Source organism: Nycticebus coucang, chromosome 12 (genome assembly GCF_027406575.1).
Source record: "Nycticebus coucang isolate mNycCou1 chromosome 12, mNycCou1.pri, whole genome shotgun sequence".
Classification (NCBI taxonomy): domain Eukaryota; kingdom Metazoa; phylum Chordata; class Mammalia; order Primates; family Lorisidae; genus Nycticebus; species Nycticebus coucang.
The window spans coordinates 65,591,803-65,617,323 of NC_069791.1; the positions used below are offsets into that span (position 1 = coordinate 65,591,803).

General features: G+C 47.2%; 1 protein-coding gene across 1 annotated transcript in view; it reads left to right on the forward strand.

Annotated features, from left to right (window-relative positions):
- SDK1 (sidekick cell adhesion molecule 1) overlaps nucleotides 1-25,521 on the forward strand; it is a 1,108,031-nt gene that overhangs the window by 1,051,434 nt on the left and 31,076 nt on the right. Inside the window, exons 36-40 of the mRNA XM_053556749.1 lie at nucleotides 6,093-6,208; nucleotides 8,531-8,717; nucleotides 10,418-10,555; nucleotides 18,062-18,223; nucleotides 18,853-18,978. Of these exons, the coding sequence (XP_053412724.1) occupies nucleotides 6,093-6,208; nucleotides 8,531-8,717; nucleotides 10,418-10,555; nucleotides 18,062-18,223; nucleotides 18,853-18,978 (729 nt within the window). The remainder of the gene's footprint in view (nucleotides 1-6,092; nucleotides 6,209-8,530; nucleotides 8,718-10,417; nucleotides 10,556-18,061; nucleotides 18,224-18,852; nucleotides 18,979-25,521) is intronic.

Here is a 25,521-nt window from a genome sequence, read left to right on the forward strand (position 1 = left end):
ACAGGACAGTCTGGGCTTGAGTTCCAGCCCCACTTCTTGTCAGCACATGCTATTTAATTTTTCTTCTTATTAAACAAATAATAGGAATAGCCTCACAGGCCATAGAAAGAATTGTACAGGTGGACACGCAGACTTAGCCTCCTCTTCCCCCCAGGGTCAGAGTGGAGAGGAGGCAGCTCAGCCTTCATTGTGGCCTGGCTGACCAGGACCCAAGTTGGTGGTCCTGTGTTCTTGTTCCAAATGCTTTGAAAATGTTCCCCTGCCAGGAGGAAAATGATGCTCCAGCTGGGCCTGTCTTGTGGGAGGCCGTGAAATTCTATTCTGCAGCTTCTCCAAGTGCACAAGTGCCAAGCCAAGCGCACACTTTCCATTTAGACAAAACCCTTAACTTGCTTGTCCTGTGATTATTACTGGCCTGGCCTAATTCCTCCTAGCCTCGTTTGCATACAGATCCTTCTAATAGTGTTGCTCTGACCTTTCTTTCATGGCGTGGCGCACACCAAGGCATCTGGTGCAATAGATTGTGGGATTTGGAGGTGAGAGGAGCAGAAGAGTTGAAGGACATCTCCTCTGTCATAGATAACAGACAGTGGCCTCATCCAGGCAAATGCAAGGTTTTCATTTTCCACGTGAGAAAGTGCTTCCCAAGGCTTCTCCAGGAATACCCAGCTGACCAGTTATACCAGGACACACAGGTGTGAACACTCCATCTGAGGCAGCTATTGTCTCAGGAAGTAAGGCCACCTGGAATCAGAATCAGAACTGCCCAAAACATGGGCACTCTGCCAGTTAAGCCCACTTGTGCACTCTTTCCAGTCTTGCTTCCCCCCTGGGCAGCAGGTCAGGTCACCTGCCTCTGCAGGTTGTCTCAGAAGTTTACCTTCTGCATTAGCCTAAGCACAACCACAGATGACTCTCACTTGACCCTCCAGGGGTCCCACGGTGGCCAGAGCCTGCCTGGTTGTCCCCATTTCCCACCTGACAGTTGTGGGGCTAAATCATGAGAACAAGGGTGATGGCCTAGCACACCTGGGCTAGGCCCCTTGAATCCCATTTCCAGGGAAAACCAACTCAGCAGTCAGGCCCTCCCTCATATCCCTATACTCCATAGCCTTGCCTCAATCCTGCAAACGTGGCCCAGGGGCCAGCCAACCCATTGCCTGTTTTTATAAATAAGGTTGTATTGGACTTCAGCCACATCCATGGGTTTACGTAATGCTGGAGGATGCTTTTGCCATAGAAAGAGCTGAGTAGTTGCCACAGAGCCCCTGTGTCACTCAAAACTTCAAGATCTTACTCTCTGGGCTTTTATTAAAGAAGCTTTCCAACACCTGCCCTGGCCACCAGCTTGGACCTGAGGGAGGGAAGATCCCAGCTCAAGTCCAGCCCATTCTGGGGCATGGGACTCAAACCCTGTAATCCTCAGTTTTCTAAAATGAGAATAAAATATTTCCCCAGAAGCTTGAGTTTTGTGAATACAAACTGCATACAATGCAATTGATTTATTAAAGAGTACAAATGGCCTTACCCATAGCACTATTGGTTATTATAAAATCATGATCTGTCAGGCCCTGGATGTCGTCGTGATGGGGAACTCACTCTACAGGCAAGGAAACAAAAACAGTCACAAGCAGCAGAGCTGGTTTGTTTGGCCTTTAATTCACTTATTATAACAGTGGGTGATAACAGTGATTGAGCTGGTAAAGTGTAGGCAATGTTTGCTTCTGATGGGAAAACAAAGATCATTACTGGGTAAAATCAAAGGCTACCTTTGTCTAGTTGTATTAAGGGCTCAGAGCTAACCTTTAAAATGGACATATCTAAAAGAAAAATAGGTTTGTTCTAAGTCTGAAACTATCTGGCATCAACAACATTTTCCTATTGAAACAATTGTTTCTAAAACACAATCTTGAAAACTTTTCAGTGTTTTAGTATTGCAGCTGCTATGTCCCAGGGAATCAGACTCATGCCTACCTCTGAGGCTGTGGAAGGCAGAACGGCCACTGCTACACCTGTACTGCTCTCAGGCCCTCTCCCGTAGCGCCACCTCGCTCCATACACGTCCAGACCTTCCGCCAGAACTCCAGAGCTCTCATCAACTCATCCTTATCTGTTTTCTTAAGGCATCTATAATCAGCCATGCAAATGAACCTATGCACTGTTCTAGAATTCTGTTATTCTCACCAACACAACTGCCAATCAAAAGGCCAAGAACTGACCTTCGATTTCCTCTGCAGACTTGCGGTGCTATCCAAGGGTGCGGAACCTGTGGCCTTCCTATTTCAAGATGGTTCTTTTTTAAGCACCAAAGGAGGCAAGAAAAGCTTCATCTTTCTCTGCTACGCCCCTTTTAATAAAAGGATTTGTTCTATAAAATTTACATTCAGTCAAAAGGTCAGACTTAAAGACCAGGAAAGCCACAGGTTTCCTTAAAGCCACAGGTTCCCCACCCTGGCATGGCCACACCAAGAAGTGTTGCTTCTTCCCACATACTGCTTCTGCTCCTGTGTCATTCACCAAAGTGAGTCACGTGGTCACACCAGGATGCAGTCCTTTCTCAGGAGGGGAAACTGCAAGGCATGTGGCTGTGCCATTGTCCCCACATCAGCTGGACAACCCTCCCACCAGGGGGCAGTGCGTATTTTGAAGGAGTAAATGAAAGACAGAATGAATGAACATCATTATCGCTGCCGAGTTACTAATTCCTGCAGCTCTGAAAACTTCCCTTTGCTCTCTCAAGCCTCTACTGCACTATCAAAAAAAGAACTTTTGTTCTTTTTCTTTGTGCTTTGAGCACACTGAGACCTGTCCAGAGAGCTCACCTTGTAGCAGAGGTTCTTAAACCCTGAGATGGGAGGGACTACAGCCTGTGGCCACCAGGCAGGGCCCAGAAGCATGCCACAGGCTCACCAGATGCAGAGTTGGAGGCAATGAGTCAGTGCTGCCCACTCACACAAAGTAAAGCTGAGTCAGGGGCAGGCACTGTGTTCTACTGGCTATGTGGTATAATCAGCTGCAGCTTGCTGGCCACCTTGGGGACAGTGAGCCCAGGGTAGGGTAGGGGTCAGGTGAGGCAGATAGAGGCACAGTATCCAGCCCCCACTTTCCCAGCAGAGGCAGCAGGGCCAGAGAGGGCCACACAGCAGCCTGGCTCAACCCACAGCTCCCCAGAGTAATCCGTCAGCCTTAGTAATCAGCCAGGATTCCAGAAAACTCAAGAAATCTCTGAAGTCCCCTATGGCCGTCAAGTGCAGCACTGGGTGCCTCTAGAAGTCCCTGTAACTTCTCTGTTTCTGCCTCAACAAACTCTCACTCCAAGGCCGTGCCAGCTCCCTGGTGCAGGTGAAGGTGCAGGAAGGATCACACCAAGGACAGTGAGCTGCCCAGCTCTGCGGTGGCCTTATCAGTCTCATGGGAGGCACCTGGGAAAAACTCCAGTGTTTGTAGGCATTCTAGGTCTCAGCAAGTGCCAGAGATCCCTGGACTAAAATGCTTTTTAAAAACAATTTCATGCATTTTAATAAAACATTCTAAGCTGATATTTGTGTTATCCTTAAGTCACAAATGTTAAGGTAGAAAAGCAGAAAGACAAGGACTCTCAGGAGCTCCCTCAGCTCCCAGACAACACATACTTTACAAAGAATGAAAATTGAGTTAGGGACAGGGAACAGGAGAGCTTCCCCAGACAGCAAGTTCTCTTATCAGGGTGGAGATGCCAGAGCTTTTGGGAGCCAAAAACTTGGAAGTGATCTGCTTCGCTTGGTGTTTACGTAAGCTTCTGTCTTCCCTGCTTGTGTCATCAACCAAAAATTCTTTGTTGCCTGCAGTATTTTTATGACACAAAAGTGCTATGCTGCAGTATTGCCCGTCGGCACATTGAAGCATCTCAGCTTGGGCACGGCACTGCAGCTGCCCAAGGCAGGACCAGGCACTTTTGTCCAGCTCACATCCCCCCCCCAGAAAGGGGCATGTGGGCCCTTATTTCTGGAGGGTTGCCTGGAGCGCATGGATTCTACTGGTTCCTGCAGATGGATGTCAGAACCTCGAGCTGTCATGGGCGCTGGGTCGGGCCCATCTTTGAAAAGAAAACACTGGGGAGGTGCAGGGAAGGTGGTCTCTCACCCACTACCAGGGTAATGGCCATGCTCAATTTTGCCTTTCACATTTTAATTGTACAACAGTAATTTTGCAATAGAGTTGCCGATGGCAAACATGCAAAAGACATTAACTTTATTTATGTTTTGGATTATTAATGTGGCTGTTAAAATTCCTCCAGTTAGTTTTGATTGAATTGTTTTTTTGTGTGATTCTGTTGTTTAATGGAGCGGTAAATAAGAATTTCTGATAATGAGGCTGAGCATCTGTCACAACAACCTGGTGTGGGTTATTAACATTTCCATTAACGGCAGGGTGGGCAGTGATAATATGGAAACCACACAGTTAGAACAAAATAAATAGTTCGTGTCAGGCTGAGTGGGTGTTAATTACTATTTTATTCTACATTGGTGGGGAGACAGAAAGTGGGGAGGAAGACACAGGGAAGGGGTGGTTTGTGAGGTCATTCCCTCCCAAGCAGGCCTCTTGGGAAATAAGGTGCCAGGCCATCTCCTTGGACAGTGACTGTTTTATCATCTCCATTAATGGCTTGAAAATAGACTTGAATCCCAAGGCAGTCTCCCTGAGCCACAGATTGAGGCCACCGAGGCAAGGAGGGCCTGACTGGCCTCTTTCTCCCAGAGCCAGGCCCCTCACACAACACTGTGAAACTTCCCAGGGGCCAGTGTGGCCCACTCAGCTGAGAGTGCCCAGGTGGGAGAAGGGAATGGCTCCCAGGTGGCAGAGAAAAAACCATCATGAGAAAGTGCCAGCACGGAATAATTCAAATATAGTATGTAAAGCTGGCAGAAGTAGAGAGGATGAGATGTTATAGATGCCGGCATGCACTTTACATTGTTCTCAAGTCCCTAACAGGGACTTGTGCTGCTCTTGCATAGTAAGGTGCAGCCACTCTGTCCTCATCAGTCACCTTCTGGCTTTTGCACACACAGCGTGGTCCTGCTGACCAGACACAACACCCCAGAACAACTCCTACCAGTTAGGAGTCAAGGAACAGGATGCCAACACTTGGTCCTCGGAATTTACAGCCAGAGCTGGCCTCAGAGAGCCACATGGAGTGATGTTCTCAGAAATCTGAGTATTTTTGTCCCTCTTGGAGGGGCAGCTCTGTGTCTCCTGACAGACTTCATCTAGAACAGGGATGCCTGAACGTGTGATGGGAACACAGCTGTCTTTATTTTCTCAAACCTCTATCTGAAAGATAGCATTTCTCTCAATCAGAAATGTTGGTGACAGGCGGCGCATGTAGCTCAGTGGGTAGGGCGCTGGCCACATACACCAAGGATGGCTGGTTCGAACCTGGCCCAGGCCTGCTAAAACAACAATGACAACAAAAAAATAGCTGGGTATTGTGGCTGGCGCGTAGTCCCAGCTACTTGGGAGACTGAGGCAAGCGAATCACTTAAGCCCAAGAGTCTGAGGTTGCTGTGAGCTGTGATGCCACAGCACTCTACCCAAGGTGACAACTTGAGATTCTGTCTCAAAAAAAAAAGAAAGAAAGTAAGAAAGAAATGTTGGAGACAGACCAGAGCAGTCAAGCCTTATTGTGACTCCCTGGCTGACAGCCCATGGGTGTACCCTAGAACACCAGGTGTGATATCAGCCCACCTTCTAAGCCTCTGTCGTGTATTAGCTAGGAAGCACTTGGATTTCTACCTCATACCTTTGATTTCAAATACTCTGCTAACAGCATCTCATATATATCATTTTCTTTACAATTGTACATATTTTATTTTATTCACGTAAGAACATTCTTTTGGGAAGGGTTTGTAGTTTTCCCTGGCATAAAAGGGCTGAGAGCTTTTACAGGGATACAGAGCCATGGATCTTGGGATATGGCTGTGACCAAGCTGGGGCAAGAGCCCAGGGCAGATCTGTCTCTTGCTCAGGCCCATTGGTCATATGGGGGAGGGTCCCAGCTGGCTTCTAAGTGGAGCGGATGTCTCAGTCACTCTCATGTGCTATTCTTTCCTCAGCCCCAGCGATGGCCCCACAGAACATCCAGGTGAACCCGCTCTCGGCCAGCCAGCTGGAGGTCACGTGGGACCCACCTCCCCCAGAGAGCCAGAATGGGAACATTCAGGGATATAAGGCAAGGCTCTCACATGGCTCAGCGCTTTCTTCCAGTTCACTTGCATACCCAGCATAACAGCCTCAACCCCAGGGCCCTGGGGGCTTCGGCTGGACTCCTGGCCCCACTCCAGCCTGCTGCCCTTGCTCACTTTGTCCTGCTCATCCCCTTGGTGGCAGACTCACACCAGATACTCAGCTGAGAGAGCCAGGCCCCCAGCCTCTCAGACTGTGGTAACAGCTGCTTATGGGGTGAGTTGCCCAGGGATTAATTCACTGTGAAGGTTGTTCGTGCCCATCACAAAACAACCCAGGTCAGGGGGCCTTAGCTCCCAAAGGTGCTTGTCCAAAGGCCTTTCCCTCCTCCAGCATCCCTGGCCTGGCTGGGGAACCTGTCTTCCCACTCTGAAGCCTCTAGTACCATCGCTGACAGTGAAAGAAAGTGGTGTGTCCTGAAGAGAACAGGTTCTCCATCTTAGCCCTGCCCCAGGGTCACAACTGGACATTGAGTGAGTCCCTCAATTCATTAGGTCTAGGGTAGGGTTCAAGAATTACTTTTCTAACAAGTTTCTAGGTACCATGGTTCCTGGAAACGCCGGGTTGAGAACCACCACCCTAAAATGTTTACTTGTTAAAATATTTAAATGTCCAGATTAGCTATATGCTCTAGAAAGGCATCAGGCCATATATGTAAGATTGTCCAGTGAAGAGTAATTACACAGGGTGAGGGAAGTTCCTTGCTGTATCCCATCTTAGGATCTCACCTGCATAGACATCTCGGGGCCTGGACCTCAGCTAACACTGACCTGACGAGAACATCCTAGTTTTGCTCCATGAAAACTCCTTCTTCTCTAGAATTAATTTCCTTGTCTGGTCTCCTGGTGCCCAAGTTGATCAATCATCAGATTCTGTGGGTTACCCTGCCCTGACAACTATTGAACCAATTAAATGTCCATTTAAAAATGATTTTTGCAGGTGTCTTATGAAAATTAATACCTTGCTCCATGGCAGGGCTGTTACAGTGATTAATGAGGTAATGGAAAGTCTCATGAGCTTGGAGGCAAGGTGCTATTTATGTATATACAAAAATATATACAATATTAATTTCCTTAATGATAAAGACATTGAATTTGGATATTGATCTCAAGTTAGCAAGGGCGAGGTGAGCGGAGGCTCTTAGATGGTCAGTTTGGTGAATGGGAGCTCAACTGTACTAGCAGATGGACACACGCAATGCCCATCTGTCAGGGCCTTCTCCAATATGAGCAAGACCTATGAGTGCTTGGGGCAGGAGCACAGGCTCCGGGCTGCTGTTGCATGTGGGCAAGCTGCTCTGGTGGTCTGGCCCAAGCTTAGGACCAAGGAACCAAGGAGAATCTTCTGTTTGGTGTTGTCTTTGGGCAGCCTGGCTGGCACTGGCTGGGGGCAGTGGTTCTCAGCCAGCTGTCTGGGGAAGAAATTCTGGCAACCTTTTTAAGCCTTTATTCTTGGGCCTCAAGTTCAACTACCAGCCCATAAAACCTGGAGGGGACAAAATGGTACCCAGGAGAATTTCAGAGCTTGCCCTTCAGTTCTGAGCTCAGCACAACTATCCTTCCTGTCATTTTTGGTTGTTTTAACTTCCGAAGTGTTTTGCCACATCAATTGGGAAACTTACATGTCAGCTCTGAACAAAATGTGGGAACACAGGACAGGAGTTAGGAGCTTATTCTCTCCACAAGTAGACACTGGGTGGCTTCCCTCCTCTCCAGAAGCTTGGGGGAAGGGTAGAAGCTGCAAATCATGGCACCCACAAAGCCAGTCCTGCAAGAAAAAATGCATGCCCTGGTAGCTGAAGGGAAGCACCCCTCTGTCCTCACACCCCATCCTGAGTAGTGCTTTGTTTAATGAGGTGATGCTCACACCCTAGGTTAGTGGTCCTCAACCTTCCTAATGCCTCCTAATGCTGTGACCCTTTAATACAGTTCCTCATGTTGTGGTGACCCCAAACCATAAAATTATTTTCATTGCTACTTCATAACTGTAATTTTGCTACTGTTATGAATTGTAATGTAAATATCTGATATGCAGGATGTATTTTCATTGTTACAAAGGGGTCAAGACCCACAGGTTGAGAACCACTGCCCTAGAAGAAATGCTTATCATCAGCTCCCAACCAGTCTCAGCAGCTGGGGATCTCTGTGCACCCATGGAGCTTCAGGGACTCCCTGATTTCCTGAAGGAAGGTGCCTTCTGCTTCCCCACCCCACTGTGGCTTGACCCTGACTCAGCCCCAGCCTCAGGGCCTGATGTTCCTGCAAGGCTTCCCCGGGATCCACCCCCACCCTCTCACTCTCTCTAACAGATTTACTACTGGGAGGCAGACAACCAGAACGAAACTGAGAAGATGAAGGTCCTATTCCTCCCGGAGCCCATGGTGAGGCTGAAGAACCTGACCAGCCACACCAAGTATCTTGTCAGCATATCCGCCTTCAACGCTGCTGGAGATGGGCCCAAAAGTGACCCCAGGCAGGGGCGCACCCATCAGGCTGGTAGGAGGGCAGTGGGTTTCCTTTTCTCAGGGCTTGCTGGATGTGTGTTTTGGGAGCAGTGCCCGTGTCCCTTCCCCAGGGGTTCCTAGCAACCTGGCAGGATGAAACCTTTCACACTGTGTCCAAAGGCTCTGCCTCCACCTGTGCCATAACACACGCCACACTGTGTGGCTGGAGCTTTAGGAGAAGCAGGCCTGGGATTGATTCGTTTGGCTACCCTGTGCCTGGCTTCAGCCTGGTCCATGATGGTACTGAATCAGGGTTAGGCAGTAGGTTGGAGCAATGCATGACTTTCTCCAGAGCCCTCGAGGAGGGTAGAGGGGAAGAAGAGCTTTGCAGCTATAGCTCAGGCCTCCTGCATAATCTCTAGGGTCAATTCCAGTTCCTAAGGGACTCTCACCAGGGTTCCTCATCAGTGCATCCCAATCCCTGGGGTGAGCTCCTTGTGTACTGAAGCCAGGCACAATGCTGTATGTTCCCCTCAAATACCCTGGAAATAGCTCAGCAGACACATGCCACAGGCCAATTCCAAGAGCACAGACGGGGGCTGCATGGCTAGGGGCTATGCTGTCATGGCCTCATCTCTGCGCACGGGGCATAGTATGTGTTTTGATCAGACCACTCTTCCAGTGGATCTCGTGATGCCAGATCTCCTGGAGAGTGTTATGAAGCCCCCCAGGTTTCTCAAGAAATAGCATTTTGGCCTTAGATCCTGGGATGCTCTCAGAAGCCCTTTGTGAGATTCTGGATGTCTGAGAGAGTGAGGTTTGGGAGCTGTGGGTCAAAGGCATAGGGTTCCAGACATGCTGATACCAACTCATACCCAGCCAACTGACCTCATGGGGCTCAGGGCTCCTCAGCATCTCACACCCAGGAATGACTATGACCAGGCTGCAAAGGTGGCTTCCTTTTGGCTTCATCCAGTGCCTGAAGGGGACAGGTTTTGGAATCTAAGCTGGAAGGATGTGAGCAGACCAGGGGGCAGAGGTTGGGGCCACTCTGAAGCACTGTGGGCTTGGCAGATCACAGGCTGCAGGGCCCAGAGCCTGAAGGGAGAGCAGAGAGGGGGAAGGGCAAGTACCAACCCACAGGCAGTTCTGAGCAGTGAGGGGCATGGGGGCAGAGAGGAGCCATGATCAGGCCACACGCTCAGCCTTCTGGGTCTGCCCAAGGTGGCTCGGTCAGCCTCCTGCCTCTCACCAGATCAAGAAGAGACACTCTGGGCTGGCTAAGTGTCACAAAAGGTTTCAGATGGAGGAGGCTGGGGTGCCCTTGGAGACTTCCAGGCCCTGTGGGAGAGGGGAGGAAGGTGAAGAAGGTTTCAACCCCCACCCAGAGAAGGACAAGAGCCTCCAGAATTCTCCAGCAGTCACTAGAAAATGGAGTTATCTGCATTTCATTTTCTATTTTCATCTATTATTCATTTTTATGCCTTTGTCATTTGTCATTTCCTCTCTCAAGCTCCTTTGTGTTTAAACACTGTCATTTTCCCGGCTCTTCTCGGGAGGGTCTGCATTTCTGACTGATCCCAGGAAGTTCTGGGGTGATCAATAAATCTTTTCATGTTATGGCATTTAGACTTTCACTGAGTTGAAAATACCATCTAATAACATTTTCATTCTATATGGAGGCGTAGACACATGCGTATATGGTCTATAAAGGAGCCTCCATGGAAGCCACTTTGTGTTCTCTTCTTCCAGCTCCTGGGGCCCCCAGCTTTTTGGCATTCTCAGAAATAACCTCCACCACGCTCAATGTCTCCTGGGGTGAGCCGGCGGCAGCAAACGGCATCCTGCAGGGCTACCGGGTGGTATATGAGCCCTTTGCACCTGTCCAAGGTACGAGCTAGGGGATGGGGAATGAAGGCCTTGTGAGCCAAGACCAGACTTCTGTGCTCCGAGTCCAGTACACAGAGGTCACTACAGAACCACTCTATGTACTTCCCTTGACCTGATCTCAGAGACAACTGTGGCATTTCTCTCCTGTCCTCCTGTAATGTTTGTCCTTTGTCCTCCCAGTAGCCCCTGATGGAGACTACCCTGAGTTCCCTGTGGAACTGCCTCTGGCAATGTTGGCCCCCCAGGTGCTATCGACATCCCAGGAGGAGTGCTGGTGGTCTCTGTGCTCTGGGGCCACCTTCCATTCTTTCATTACTCAATGAGCATTTGTACTGAGTGCTATTCTGCTTATTGGCCTCCACAGATCCAGGAAAGCAAGGATTTGACTGACTTGTTTACCAAGATCCTTGCTTTCCTGAATCCAGTGAATTTATGTTCCAGTGGAGAGAGGAAACACATTGACATTTACACCAGCACATGAAAATCTGGTCTTGATTAATGCTCTGAAGTAATGAGTAGGGGGCAACAGGAGAGGCCCAGGGAAGAGACCTGGATGACAGGGACCCAAGCCTAAGGGAAGACCTACCCACAGAAGGCTCAGTGGATGCAAAGACCCTGAGATGGCCAGGGGTTAATAAGCAAGGGAACCGTGAGCGGGGCAGGAGCAGGTGAACTTCACTCAGGTGAACTTCACTGAGGAATGAAAAGGGAGGGAGAGAATCTGACCAAGACCCCAAGGTCAGGATCCTGCAGACTAAATACCACAGCCTAAATGCCACTGATTAAAAAGAAGGTCATTGATCACCTCAGCACTTGCTAGATCAACCAGAAACAGACCCTCCAGAGAAGAGCAGAGCAAAGGTTTCCACACAAAGGAATTTGAGAGAAGAGATGACAAAGGCTTGAAAACGAATGGCAGATGAAAACAAAAGATGAAATGTAGATAGCTTTGTGGGGAGAGGGCTGCAGGGATCCCACAGACACTCAAAGGAAGAGTCTGGTCAGGCTGGGCAAGGGAGCTTGAGGAGTGAGAAGTGGTGAGAAATGGCCAGATTAGGGATGTGTTTTGAAGGTGGAGCCCACAGGATATCCCCCACGGATTCCCAGGGAGGCAATGAGGAGCTGGGGCTTTGCTCCATCTTGCTCATGGCTGCTGTCATCCCCATGCCTGCTCCATCCTAGTGTCACCCATCTTTGGCATTATTTTAACTGCTTCTGTACCCATCTCTCTTACCACCTAGACACTGATGTGTCTACAGGAAGTTCATGGGAATTTCCTTCTCTCCCCAGTGTGGGCTAAAAACAAGTCTGGCTATCTCTGCCCCATGGTCCAGGACAGGTTTCTTTCCCCATGATATCCACAAACTGTAAAAATTATAGATTATTTAATGTCTATGAGGGGAAAAATGCAACCCAGCACATCAAATAATACTGGCTCTCGATTTAAAGCAGTGATAAAAATTTCCTTTTAAAGTAACCACATTTAGATAAAACAGGGAGTTGATTTGAAGAAGAAAATTTAAGCACTAGATTTTATGTCATTGACTCTGAGATGCCATTGACTGTAAGATTCATCCTTAGTTTATGAAGAAAGAAGAGCTTCCTCTAATAAACTATGGCCCAATACTTTTGTATCATCAATTCTGAGCTTCATTTCAAATCAGAGATGCGAAAATGTGAGAAAGAAAAAGAAAATGTATCTTAGATAATCAATGTAAGTTGGTAAATAACAGTAGAGGTGATACATTATGAAAGTTTTGAGATACACAAAAATTGGAAAACATAAAATCCACAAGGACAGAAACAAAGCCCTCCCGGCAATACAAATAACCCCAGCAAGTTGAAGCTTGCACGAGAAAATCAGAAAGGACGCTACTGACTTGTGTTTCTTGGAAGTGAAATAATAGACCATCACAGTCTATCTCAAAAGTTTTATAATGATCTACATATATGGACATGGCTTTTAAGATGGCAAAGAGAGCACCAGAATGACGCTGACCTGGTGTGGCTTCCTCGAGAGCGTAAGATGTGGCCTGTGTTGTCTCATACTCTTTTCAGAACTGAGCACCTGTTTAGACACCCAGTGGCCTGGACATGGCTACCTTTGAGGTGCCAACAGCAGACCCCCAGTAGGAGACTGCCCATTGTTGTTGATCATTCACCAGAAAGAAATAGTAGAGAATTTTCAGAGACCTTCCATTTGCCCACCAGTATTCCCTCTCTTTCCCTGATGCACATAGGTACACACATGGGTTCCACAAGCCCATGTTATAAATGCCTTTTCAAGGATATTAACCAACTAAAGCCATTCAAATGAGAAATGATTGATAAAAACTTATGGTTCTGATTGACCTGTGAGTCCTTCCTAATCAAAGACAGCTTGAGTTTTTCCACTCTTCCTCAAATAAGTGACTTTTCTCCTACCCAGTCCTTCTGTGTTAATGGGTTTGAAGAATGTCTCTAGAAACTCCACAGCATCCAACTCTGGGCCTCTCCTGGGTGGCAGCACTTAGTCTTATGAGAAGTACTTGCTCTCCAGGCAAGAACATTCTGTGGATCATTACCCAGTCGGAAATGCCGCATGAGGGACTCTGTGTGCTTTGTGATCTCCTTTTCTCTGCACTTCCATTCTCTTTGAATTGCTACTGGGTTGCTACAAAACCTTCCCCCAGCCTAGTCTCCCTGGGAGATGGCTCTACATATCTAACTTGTCTTGAGTTGCCAGGGTTGCAGTTCCTTGTGCATTTTTATGATAATTTTCACAACATTGGGGATTTAGACAATCTTGTTCAGCATGTTCAGCTCATGCAGGCTTTCTGTGTGCTCCCTTTATCCACGGTCCCACCAGGTGTAATAACAATGGGCCATGTTTACAATCGAGCACTCACTGTGAATCAGGCACTATGCTAAGCACTGACATTCATCATCTCTAAATCCTCATCACAGCTCTCCACTGTAGCTGCTACTTTTATTCTCATTTTGCAGACAATGAAATTGGGCATGCAGCCCTTAAGACATTTGCCCAAGGCCTGCATTTTGAGATGAAGAACAATGGGATTGGAACCCAGGTGTTCTGTTTCGAGAGCCAAGGTCTAAACTGCTATGTGATGGGGAGAAAATGTCTGGAGCACTTGTGTTTCTGAAATTACATGTGAAGGTGAATTTCAGAGATGGGGGAGGATTCATTAAAGCATCTCATATTCCAGACAGAAATCACTGGCTGCACAGCCAAGTGCAGGCTTGTCACCTCCCTAGGTGACAACAGGTGGAGTCACTTCAGTCTTGGCCATTTTCACCTCTTTTCATAGGTAAAATCACGTAAGACCGTTCATCACTAGCATTGCCTCTTTTGTCTCTTGGGAGGGCTGATTCTTCAAGCCTGTATTTTCCTGCTTTGCAATGAGTGCTTTGTGCTCTGAAATTACAGCAAAAAGAGAAAAAGCTATCTTGTTTTGTGGCTCCCTCCTTTGCTCCTCAGACTGAGAAAAGGGCCAGAATCTCAGCACGAACAAACAAATAGGTCTCCCTGTGTGCTCAAGGAGAACCAACCTTCCAGACCCCCAAGTTTTGACTCACTGCAGGCAAGGGGACATCTGAAACTCCCTGATTCCTGTGCAGCCTTCAAGTCGCTGATCCAAGGCAAAGGCTGCCCTTGGGCACACAGAGGACATACCCTGGTCCTCTAGCTGCTCTTGGAACCCAGTCATCACGGGGATACCACCTGAGCTGGACTGCAGGTTGATAGCCAATCAACTGCCAGCATTCATCAGGGAGGCCACCTGAGGTCTCACAGACACATGTCTATGTGCACACCTCACAGACACATGTGACCACAGACACATGCCCGAGCCCAGCCCCGGTCAGCCAAGCCAGCCTGGCCAAAGGACAGTCCAGCAGGATTGCAAACAAGTTCAGTGATGGTGGTGTTAAACCTGGAATGGTTTGAGACACAGAAGTCCACAAGAGTACAGCAGGCAAGAATCTATGTAGGGTGCAAAGCACCAGTGGTTGAGTGTGTTCTTATATAACAACCAGAGTCAGGGTTCTTACCATTTGCTGGGCTCTTGGGATCCTCTCCTCGCCCCTTAAGGCAGTCCTGCCAGCTAGGTGCTATTAGTCTTGGAGCAGACGAAAAGACTGAGGACTGTACCGAGGGCCTTGCCCAGCGTTACACAGGGCAGTAAAAACTAGGATTAATTCCAGATCCCTGATTCCTTGCAGTCTTTCTCCCTACGGGCTGACTGCAAATTTCAGAGAGAATTAGCTCTTAGTGGAAACATGGCACAGGAAGCTCTTCTCTTGTGACCACTCAAAGCTGATAGGCATTTCTGAGCATTTAGACCTGCCGGTTGGCAAAGGGCGGAGGTGGGCTCTCAGCTGAATATGGGAAAATGCTGTGAGACCTGGGCAAGATGCAACTTGTAGCTAAGGGAAGGGTGGTCAAACAGATGGCAATGATTGGGAAGAAGCAAGATGGTTTCTTCTGCCTCGTGGAAACCAAATCATCTGGCATCCTGGCCGGCTCATCCAGCCTGTGAAACTGCATATCTCCATACCTGGAAAGTCCTCTCCCTATAGCCGCCAGGTCCTCGTCTTACCTAGAGAAGCTACACTGCTATCTGTCTTCTCCCATTGGGGGGTTGCTCCAGCCACTGTGCTAGAGACCAGAGGCTCCCCCCCAGGGGACAGATATGCCTTTAAGTGGAGGCCCCTTCACAGTTGGATCCAGGATTTCTGACAGCGAACCACAAAAGCAGTAACAGGATCTCCAAATGATTTTCAGTATTTTAAAGTGCGTCTCGGAGTCTGTACATTTCCCAGAGATATGGTGGCAAATGTAGTGAAAGCATCAAGCATCTTTATTTGGGACTAGAATTACATTCATTCTCTGTGGTAATGGTGGTTCTCCAGTGAAGGTTGCCTAAGATATGATACAAGGTCTGACAATTAAGTTCTCAAATTCATCCTAGAAAAAAGTGCTACATACCTCATTGCTGAATCTCACTACAGCCACCTTTGAAGTACTCCCCTTGGGAAGCTGTGTACTGATGCCAGTGCCTAGTCCATCCTTCAGAGCAATTTTGTAATCTTTTTCTAGAATGGCCATCAGAGCTATTGTTTTTTTTTTTTTTTTTTTTTTTTTTGTAGAGACAGAGTCTCACTTTATGGCCCTCGGTAGAGTGCCGTGGCCTCACCCAGCTCACAGCAACCTCCAACGCCTGGGCTTAAGCGATTCTCTTGCCTCAGCCTCCCAAGTAGCTGGGACTACAGGCGCCCGCCACAACGCCCGGCTATTTTTTTTTTTTTTGGTTGCAGTTTGGCCGGGGCTGGGTTTGAACCTGCCACCCTCGGTACATGGGGCCGGCACCCTACCGACTGAGCCACAGGCGCCGCCTATTGTTAACATGGCACACAAAAATGTGCAACAACAATAATGAACACAACTCAGTAAGATACCACTAGACATTGACATGAACACAGCTGTGGGACCCTGATATACCAAGGTTATGAATCCCTACCAAATTGTTTGTACAGTGCTGCTAACATAAGCATACAATGGCTAAAAACAAACAGTGATCTCACCTGTTAATGACTCTGTTGGTGGACCTTCAGACCTGCTGTCACATCTTCCCACTAGGAGCAGACACCTGCTCTCTCCTGGCCCTGCTCCAGTCATCTGAGCCAAGGGGAGTAGAGAGCACAGCAGTTAAGTGGTGCCAGTGTCCCTGTGGTCACTCCATGGAAAAGAGTGCTGAGGCAGAGCCCAGGGCCATCCTGGTCAGCCCCCTGGTCACTAATGGAGTACCTCTGGAAGACCCCTGGGCACTGTGATATCCAGAGCACCAAGCCACCCAAGCACTGAGCCATGTTCTTGGGAATCTGATTTTATGGCAGAACTATTTTTGTTTTAAAAATGTTTTAAACTGTAATAGTCTATGGGATTGCACCCTGAAGCTTTGTAGTACAGGGCATGGTTTAAAAGTTGATTAAATAAATAAAAATCTGACACACACAAGCTAGGGGGAAGGCCAGACTAGCTCTGGCTCCTACTGGGACAGAATTTAGAGACTCTGTACACAGGTTTGTTTTTGCTCCAGGAGGATGAAGGTATTTTTAACAACAACAAAAAAAAGGAGTTGCTGCTCCCCAGCATGACTTTACATTAGCCAGGACCCAGTTCATTTGCCTGTGACAGTCAGAAACACCCCATTTCTCAATAGAAAAACTGAGATTTGGAGGGTCACTAAAAAGTAGCCAAGATTGCTCTGAAATAAATTGGAAGAAAATAATTTAGCTAAATAAATGTTTTATCAAAGGCACAATATGAAAACAGTGAACCAGCTAGCAGGTTGTTAGGATTAGAGAAATTGGCTTGGATAGCTTTTAAAGATGGGTCCATTTCGTGGTAAAAAGGCATTGTTCTGTCTTAAAGTCAGGCCAGTGTGGCACTCAAGGTGCCGACAAGCCCACCACTGTTCTTCTGCATCGAGGGTGGGCGGTGTCCCAGGTGCTATGTGGGAGCCCCTGCTCTGAGGTGTAGAATGGTGGGGCTGGATGGTGGTGAGGGGGTGGGGGCCGGGACAGGAACACAGAGATTCTCAAGCATGCGCTGTGGAAATGAATTCTGCCTGGGGAGTGCCACCCCTTTCTATTCTCCCCCAAGAGATGCCTGATAGGTTTTAACCTGTTGAGACCTCTGAGAAGTTGAGAACCTACTTAACGGGATTTTTTTTGTTTTGTTTTTACTTAACGGTTTTTAAAAAATCATCATATGTCAAACTTATTTAATCAAAGAACTCCATTTTTCCTTCTGGAAAATGCAGTATTTGCATAATTTTCAGCATATGTCTTCCCCCAAAAAATGTTAAGTCTCAATTATTTATTTATACTTAATACAACCAGCAAGACTTTTACGTTATTCACTGGCTCACATGTGTATGCAAAGAACATTTTCCTTCATCCTTGCCTCAGGGTCCACAGATAGGTTGTTGTTTGGAGACCATTGGCCACAGACTGGCCAACCGAGTCATGCTGCAGCCCCTCCTGGGATCTAACTAAGTCATCCTGCATCTCTTTCATACACTCCTCTCCCTGTGACTGTGTCAGGAAGCTGGAAGTCACCATCCTGGTGACACAGGACTTCATACAGCTCAGAGGCAAGCCCGTCCAGGAGACAGGTGGGGTCGTGCTCCTGCTGCCATACCCATTGGCTGGGTGTCCTGTCCTCCTTCCCGATGTCAGTAGTGAGATGGGGGCTGTCTCCCCGCTCCCTGCTGTAAGCTTCAGTTCTTTTCTTTGTCAGCACCACTTATCAAGTTTAGCTCTAATTACACTTATCTGTGCTGAAAATTGGCTATTATCACCATGTAAACTCCTTCTAATTATAAGAAATACTTCCCCAGCAAACTGTAGGGCCCATTCCCTTGTTATCACAGCAGGACAGACAGCGCTCAGCAGCTTCCCTGAGCCAAGTTCCTCTCTTCCCTTTGCTTCTGACGGCTGCAGGAGTGAGCAAGGTAGTGACTGTGGAAGTGAGAGGGAACTGGCAGCGCTGGCTCAAGGTGCGGGACCTAACAAAGGGAGTGACCTACTTCTTCCGTGTCCAAGCGAGGACCATCACCTATGGGCCTGAACTCCAGGCCAACGTCACGGCAGGACCTACTGAGGGTAAGTGGAACTCCAAGGCAGAGGCCCAGCGTCAGTGGTGACTTCAGCCTCTCATGCTGCTTCCCTGAGCTGGGAATCTGTCCACACTGTCAGCAAAGCAGTATTGGTGACTTAGAGCTGGGGTAAACTAGGGGATGTTTGGATGATATGGGAGTCTTCAAAATCATGTTTGAACATGAACTTAATGCAGGTGCACTTGCTACATACAGATCAGCAAATTCTAGGCCCTAAGCCTGTAAAGTTTTGGTTTATTTTCTGGAAAAAAATGTAAGAGAAAGTAAGTTTATTTTGAAAATAAACAAAATTTTAAAGTTTCCATGTCTTGAAGAAGAACTATGTGCTTTCCTACTCAGCCAATGTTTCTGGCCTTTGTTCCCACCCTCTGAGGGTGTGGGCAGTAGGGTGGTATTCAGGGCCCTTCTGGGTCCTGGCATGGTGCTGGGCATCCGGCACCCCATTCTAGTCATCTGAGAGCCTCACCATTTTTAAGATGAAAATCTATGATTGAGCAGGGTTAAGTAACCTGCTGAGAGACCCAGGGACATCAATAGATGTGGCCCTACCCCATGACGTCTCACACTATGGCATAAGCCACACGTCTACCCTCTCTTCTCTTCTTTATCCCACAGGGTCCCCAGGTTCCCCTAGAGATGTCCAGGTCACCAAGTCTGCCTCTGAACTGACCCTGCAGTGGGCTGAGGGACGTGCTGGCAACACACCCACCACGGGCTACGTCATAGAGGCCAGGCCCTCAGGTAGGAGAGTCGGTGTTAGAAGGAAGTAGTTCCCACTCAGACTCCAAATGGGTCCTGGCTTTGCAAGAGAAAGAATTCAAGAGCAAGCTGACAAAATAAAGCAAAAGCAAGTTTTATTTAGGAAATACAGAAGATCTACACCACAGAGTAGAGGCGAATTCTCCCTGCTAAGGGAGATTTTTTAATTTACTGACTTAATCATAGGCTAAGCAGGGCAGGAATATTCATGTTATTTCTTGGAAAGGGACAATAACTTCCTAAAACTGAGAGCCCCTCCATTCCTTTACTTTACAAAGTCCCACCCAGAACTATCATGGCATCCGTGAGAGTTTCCGTTAGCTACTCTCTGACAGCAGGAGTGTAATGATCCGCCAGGTCAAACAGTGGCTAATTTCCTTGCCATCTTGGTTTGGACTGGTCTTAATCTGTTCTGTCACCACAGCTCATCTTTGCTCAGGGTGGTTGGGACTTTTGACTCTGTGCTAAGCAGGGCCTGCTGGTTTTCTGTCTCATTCGGGACCGAGATATGGTATCTCACTGACATTTCTAAGTCTCGTGCCAGAGCCTCTCTCTTTCAGCATCTTCTCAACAAGCTGCCACAAAGCTGGAGGTTGTGTTGACAGAAGTGCTCACGTCTCTCTCCTCCTTTCAGGTTCACAGTCACAGCTGTGCCACTAACCCTAAGGGCATTCAATTGGTGATGTTTAGCCACATGGCACTCAGGAGGATGGTAATTGTCATTCTCAGAGCTAGGTGGATGAGAACTTAGGGACACGTAAAGACATTTTCAACTCATCAGATCTGAGAGTGAAGTCATCTCAGGGTTCTAAATGTTTGCACTCAGGATAGGAAGAGTCATGCTTGTCTCCGATAATGTGGACATTCTTATTAATAGTGAAATGGGAGCACCATTTGCTTCATCTTTAAAGTTCATGAAAATGAGGTCTAAGATTCATTTCCAACCCTATTTACCCGAAGAATTTTCTTCCTTCCATTCAACTTTAATAACTAAGGACGGACATTATTGGAAAATGAATTTCTGATGGGTTGTTGGATATTACTGCTTTGAGCTAGAGGGTATCACCAGACCTAGAGAACACTGAGCAGCTTCACGGTGACCTTCAGCCGGACACACAGTTAATCATGAACATCTGAGCATGAAAATATGTGATGTGCCAGGGATGCATTCAGGAAGTGAACCGTCCAACCCCACCTGTCAGATGGACTGCAGAGCTAGGGATCCTTTTAGTCTAATATTTAAAGAGGCTATTAGACCAAGAGGAATGATCCCAAAAGTTACATCCATCACTGTGTCAGAGACATTTGTTCCCTCCTCTGCCAAATTGCTTTTGAAAGATTACTAGTTAAAGTGCCTTCTAGAAACTTCTAAGGAGAAACCTAGTACATAAGACAAAACAAAATTCTACTTAAAGGTAACACAAACATTTATTTGACTCAAAAACTCAAAAATTCAGGATTGCTAGCCTGGGGGATCCTGACAGTATCTGTTGAGCAAAGAATTTGTCCTGTTCTGGAAACAGAGGGTCCCAAATTGGAGAAAGATTTGAGTCCGGCAGGGGCCTTCTGTGGGCACCAGACCCTCCCATACCTCTGGAAAGCAGATGGCCTCCAGAATAGCTGACTGGCTCTCTGCTGATGACATTTGTTTCAGAGCCCTGTCAGAGATTGCAAAAACTGTGCAGGAAGGGTCCTAGTGAAGTCTGGGCCCAAACAAAGGTGTTGCAGAGGCCAGTACCGAGCACAGCTGCCCTGATGTAAGGAAACAACTTAAGCTTTTTTCTCTCCAAATCTAGGGAAAGCATTTATTACAAAGGTTACTTTGTTAACTCTTCCAGTCCACCGAGGGGTTCAAGGACAGAATTCAGAAGATCCATGAACTTGGAGGGGAAAAAAACACATTTTTATTTTCACTAACCTCTAACAGAAATTTAACATTTCTTTGAATTATGAATGTAGGTGTATTTGTTTGCTAGGGTTGCTGCAATAAAGCACCACAGACTAGGTGGCCTAAACAACAGAAATTTTATGTCTCTCAGTTCTGGAGGCTGGAAGTCCAAGATTACAGTGTCAACAGGGCTGGTTCCTCCTGAGGCTGTGCGGGAGAGTCTGTTTCAGGCCATTATCCTGGCTTCTGGGGGTTACTGGTAATTGTCGGTGTCCCTTGGCTTATAGACATGTCCTTATCTTCGTATAGTGATCTCTTTGCATGTTAATTCTGTGTCTAAATTTCTCCCTTTTGATAAGGACACCATTCACATTGGAATAGGGGCTCACCGTACTCCAGGGCATCTTTATAACTAATTACATCTGTAGTGGCCCTGTTTCCAAATGAGGTCATTCTGAGGTATTAGGGATACCTAATATGAATGTGTAGTGGGGGGGGCAGGGAAGAAATTCAGCCCATAATAGTAGGTGAGAAACCACATAAGTAATAGTAGGACCAGTGACAGCAATAGAAATCACGAATCCTTTTATATGATGTCTCCACTAATGCAGACATTTCCCTGTATTGTTTATACTTGTCGTTACTTTGAAATTATGACTCTCTGTACACTCTCTGTTAGACCTTGTTGTCTAATGAGTTCATACAGAAGCATAGACTTCTTAGTTGCCCTGGGATAATGGTGGTCACAGGTCACTTAAACCCAAACTGTCCACACATTGTCCAAAGAACCATCTTGCTAAACAAGCAGCACAAAGAAAAACAACTATAACCCACACTTCTGACATTACCAAGAGACAGAAGTTGCTAGGAACCTCCAACTGTCTTGGGGTCATTGTAAGCATCAATAACAGAATTGGTTTCCTTTGTAATTTTACTTTATCCATCTAAAACCATTCTGAGAGGATGTCCTTAAGAATCAACAGATTGCCACAGGCACCCAGAACAAGTTAGGAAACGTGCACTAGAAAATCACAGAAGAGTCTTGCTACTTACTTTCCTCCTACCTGAACGCCTGTCTCCTGCCCAGTGGACCTGTGGCCATCAAAGGGGGGAAATGTCCTGTGTCTTGACTGAGTTCCTGCAGGTGTCCTAGAGGTGATGCTGCAGGTCAGGCGTGCACGATGTTGTCATTGAGGGAAACCGAATAGAGGGCACACAGGCTCACTCTGTGTCATTTCTTACCACTGCATGGGACTCACAAATACCTCAAAGTAAAAAGAATCTTTTAAAATAGTAATTTTTAAAAAGCCATGAATGATCTCCCCAGCCTGTTCATTCAAGCGCACCAGTTTGTCTTTAAAAAGAGCATTCTCATGTCAGAGAGCAGCCTGTGAGGGCATAACATCCCCAACCAGCCCGGTGCCTTGGCTCAACGTCCTAACACTAGTCAGCACTTCTTGGCATTTTCAACAAAACGATAAAACATTGGTGCTCAGGCTCACCCAGGGAGCCGTTTAATTTATCCGTCCACCATAACGGAGGAAATGGGAGGCCTATCAGTTAGACGTGGACATCAGGGAGTCTGGAAGGCAGCAAGAATGAGAACTAGTCTGCAGGCTGTTGGGCTGGCATATTGAGCCTCAAACCCCGGAGGACTTGCCCAATGTGGAGGAGCCTTCTGAAATCAGCTGGAACGTGAGCTGAGCAGGGTAGAACCAGCATTTTACTGTGTGGGGAACTAAGACATGACCAAAAACTGACCAGGAAGGTGCCTTCTTTTTCAACAAGTGCTGAAGATTTTGCTTTCACTTCCACTTTGCTACTTGACATTGGAAAGCAGAATGCCAGCAATTCCCCCTTTTGTATCATTAACTGATCCAGAGCAGGTTGCTGGCCCCTGGTCTTCAGCAGAATGTTGAGAAAGAGCCCCCTCCCCCTGTGACTAAGGCCAGTAGCATCTCACACTCAAGTGAAAAGCTTTATGGATTGTCAATATTTAAACACCTTGCCGACACCTGAGGGCTTTGGATCTCAGCTGTCATCCATTACAGGCCTCATTACACAAAACATTAAATGCTGTATCATCTCATTTTCCCCACTGAAGCTCTCTGGCAAGACATTTTCCAAGCAAGGGAGTGGTTTACTGAAGGCCTAGCGGGCCCTGTTTTATATTAGGAGGGGCCAAATTGGGAGCCCTCACCCCTGGGTGTCTGGATGTTAGAAGGAAGACAGGGCACTTTGTGCTGGGCAGCCCATGGGCCAGGCAGTCAGCTTGGCCTAATGTCTCTCCATCCTGCCAGATCTCTGCCTTGCTCTTGGGAAACAAGAAGCTCATCATCTTTGTGGTAGCTGCAGAGAATGGCCCGTGGGCCAGGGCAGCCTGGGCAGATAGCATTGCAGCCTCTCCCTCTTCTCTAATGTGGAGACAAAGAACTGAACAGCAACTAATGAAATTAGCACCACACTAGGACACAAGATTCCCCTCTTATCCCTGAAGAGGGAGGTCAGAGAGTGCGGGTCCAAGGACATTGCCATCAGATTCCTCCAGCACTACCACACCAGCACATTCATTCCTCTGGATACAAGTTTCCTCCGAATCGGATCGGGGTTGCAAAGCTCCCTGGAAGGCAGTAGGAACTATGCAGTGGGCACATGCAGATGATTTATTTACACAAATTATTCCGAGGAATTTTACTGTGTTGATCGTGAAGCCTAATTTACATATTTATACAATAGACTGGAATGGCACTAAAGGAACTATAAATATATTTTCGTCTCCAAAGCAGCCATGAAATACATATTTAGAATGTATCCAATGCAAGCAGACATTGAATTGCTTTTTCCACAAATAATGTATTTAGTCCAGAGATAAGAGCAGTGAGGTGGAGGCTGATACCTCAACCCATCCCTGAAAGGGGGACCCCTCCCTGCACCCTACCAGAGGCTGTCCACTCTTCAGTCCTCCTGGGAGCTTCCCAGTTACCTCGCCATTCATTTTGTTCCTTTCAGTCTTTGGTGATGGAAGTTTTCAACTGATCAAAGAAGAAAATCGGTATTTCTCTGAAGGTTTAACATCAGGCATCCTCAAACTTTTTAAACAGGGAGCCAATTCACTGTCCCTTAGACCATTGGAGGGCTGGACTATAGTTTTTTTAAAAAAAAAAAAAATGAACAAATTCCTATGCACACTGCACATATCTTATTTTGAAGTAAAAAACAAAACGGGAACAAATACAATTCCCACCGCTTCATGTGGCCTGGTTTAACATCCTCAGAAGTTCCCAAGTCAGCAAATTCAGCAAGAGGGCTACAGCTGCACTCTGGCTGGTGCTGCTGGCCCTCTCTTCGTGTCTTGTCTTTCTCATAACCACATTTGTTGACAGCTTGTCAGCCCCGCATCTGATCCTTTCCTGGGGCGGTCTCCATCACAGGCCATCTTTCACATGTGAACATGCCTCCCATTTTATTTCCTGCCTTGAATGAGGATCAAATAGAAGGTAATTTTTTTTTATCAGATGTATTTAGCCTCATTTTTAAGCCCCACCTGCTTCAGTTTAATTTCATACCTAGTTTTGACCGTTTAAACAGAGAGAAATAGCAGTATTTAAAAGGCAAACAATTGACAAGCTTCCATTTGCTCTGAGCTGCTAGCTGACAGTCGAGTGGTTGGTTGTGAGTTGGTGGAATCAGAAAGCTCAAGCAGTGAATGACAGCTCCATGCGGCATGGAGACCCTGTTTAATTGTCCATGAAATCAAACTTTTGTACTGGCATGATGTCTGCCCTAATACCTGCGGCACACAGCTCTGTTCTGGGCATTGGAGGGATAAATTGAGCGCTGCATCCTCGGACATGCTGCACTGGGCTCCATCTCAATTCAGAGAAGAGGCGATCATGTTTCCAGGTTTATTAGGACATTGTCTGGGAACAGATGTGCCTCCCACCGTCTGGGAGGGGGAGATGTTGGCCCAGAAGGATAATGACTGATTCATTCTGCCAGCTAGAAACAAGTATGGTCTGGGATAGCAAAACCTGTTTATCCTGGAGAAGATTTCTTGTTTCAGGGATCTTCGATATTAGCAACTTCCCTTGTTTAAGTAGCCAAATAACACAATAAAGGAAACAAAGACAAGTGGTTTATGTTCTCTAAAGTACTACCCAGATGGGGAGCTGACCTTGCACATGTTAATTCTTGCTCATTTTCTGAGGTTGACAGGATTTTAGGTTTGTGATGACAGTGTGGCTTATTTAGGAATATTTTGCAAAGTTTCTTTCTTAGTGGTCTCTCTGCTTCCTCAGTGGTTTTTCCAACAGTGTTTCTGTAATAAGAGTCCTGGCAGGTGTTCTTGCAGGTGGCCAGGGAGGAAAGCGTGGGCCCAGCAGACAGGTGCGAAGTCAGTCACTCCACTACAGGGACCCACCCCTTCCCCAGACATCACAAGGGGAGTCTAAACCAGAGGCAACACTACCCCCAGGAAGGGTAGAGCCCTGGCCATGGGGAGGGGAACTGTGCCTAGATCAACCATGTAGGGCTCATTCATTCATGGATGTGGCTTTGAAAGAGCTGTGACTGTTGTCTTTTAGCCAGTCCTAGGTTCTCCCATGATGATGGCACTGCTCGATGGGGGAGGAAAGCCA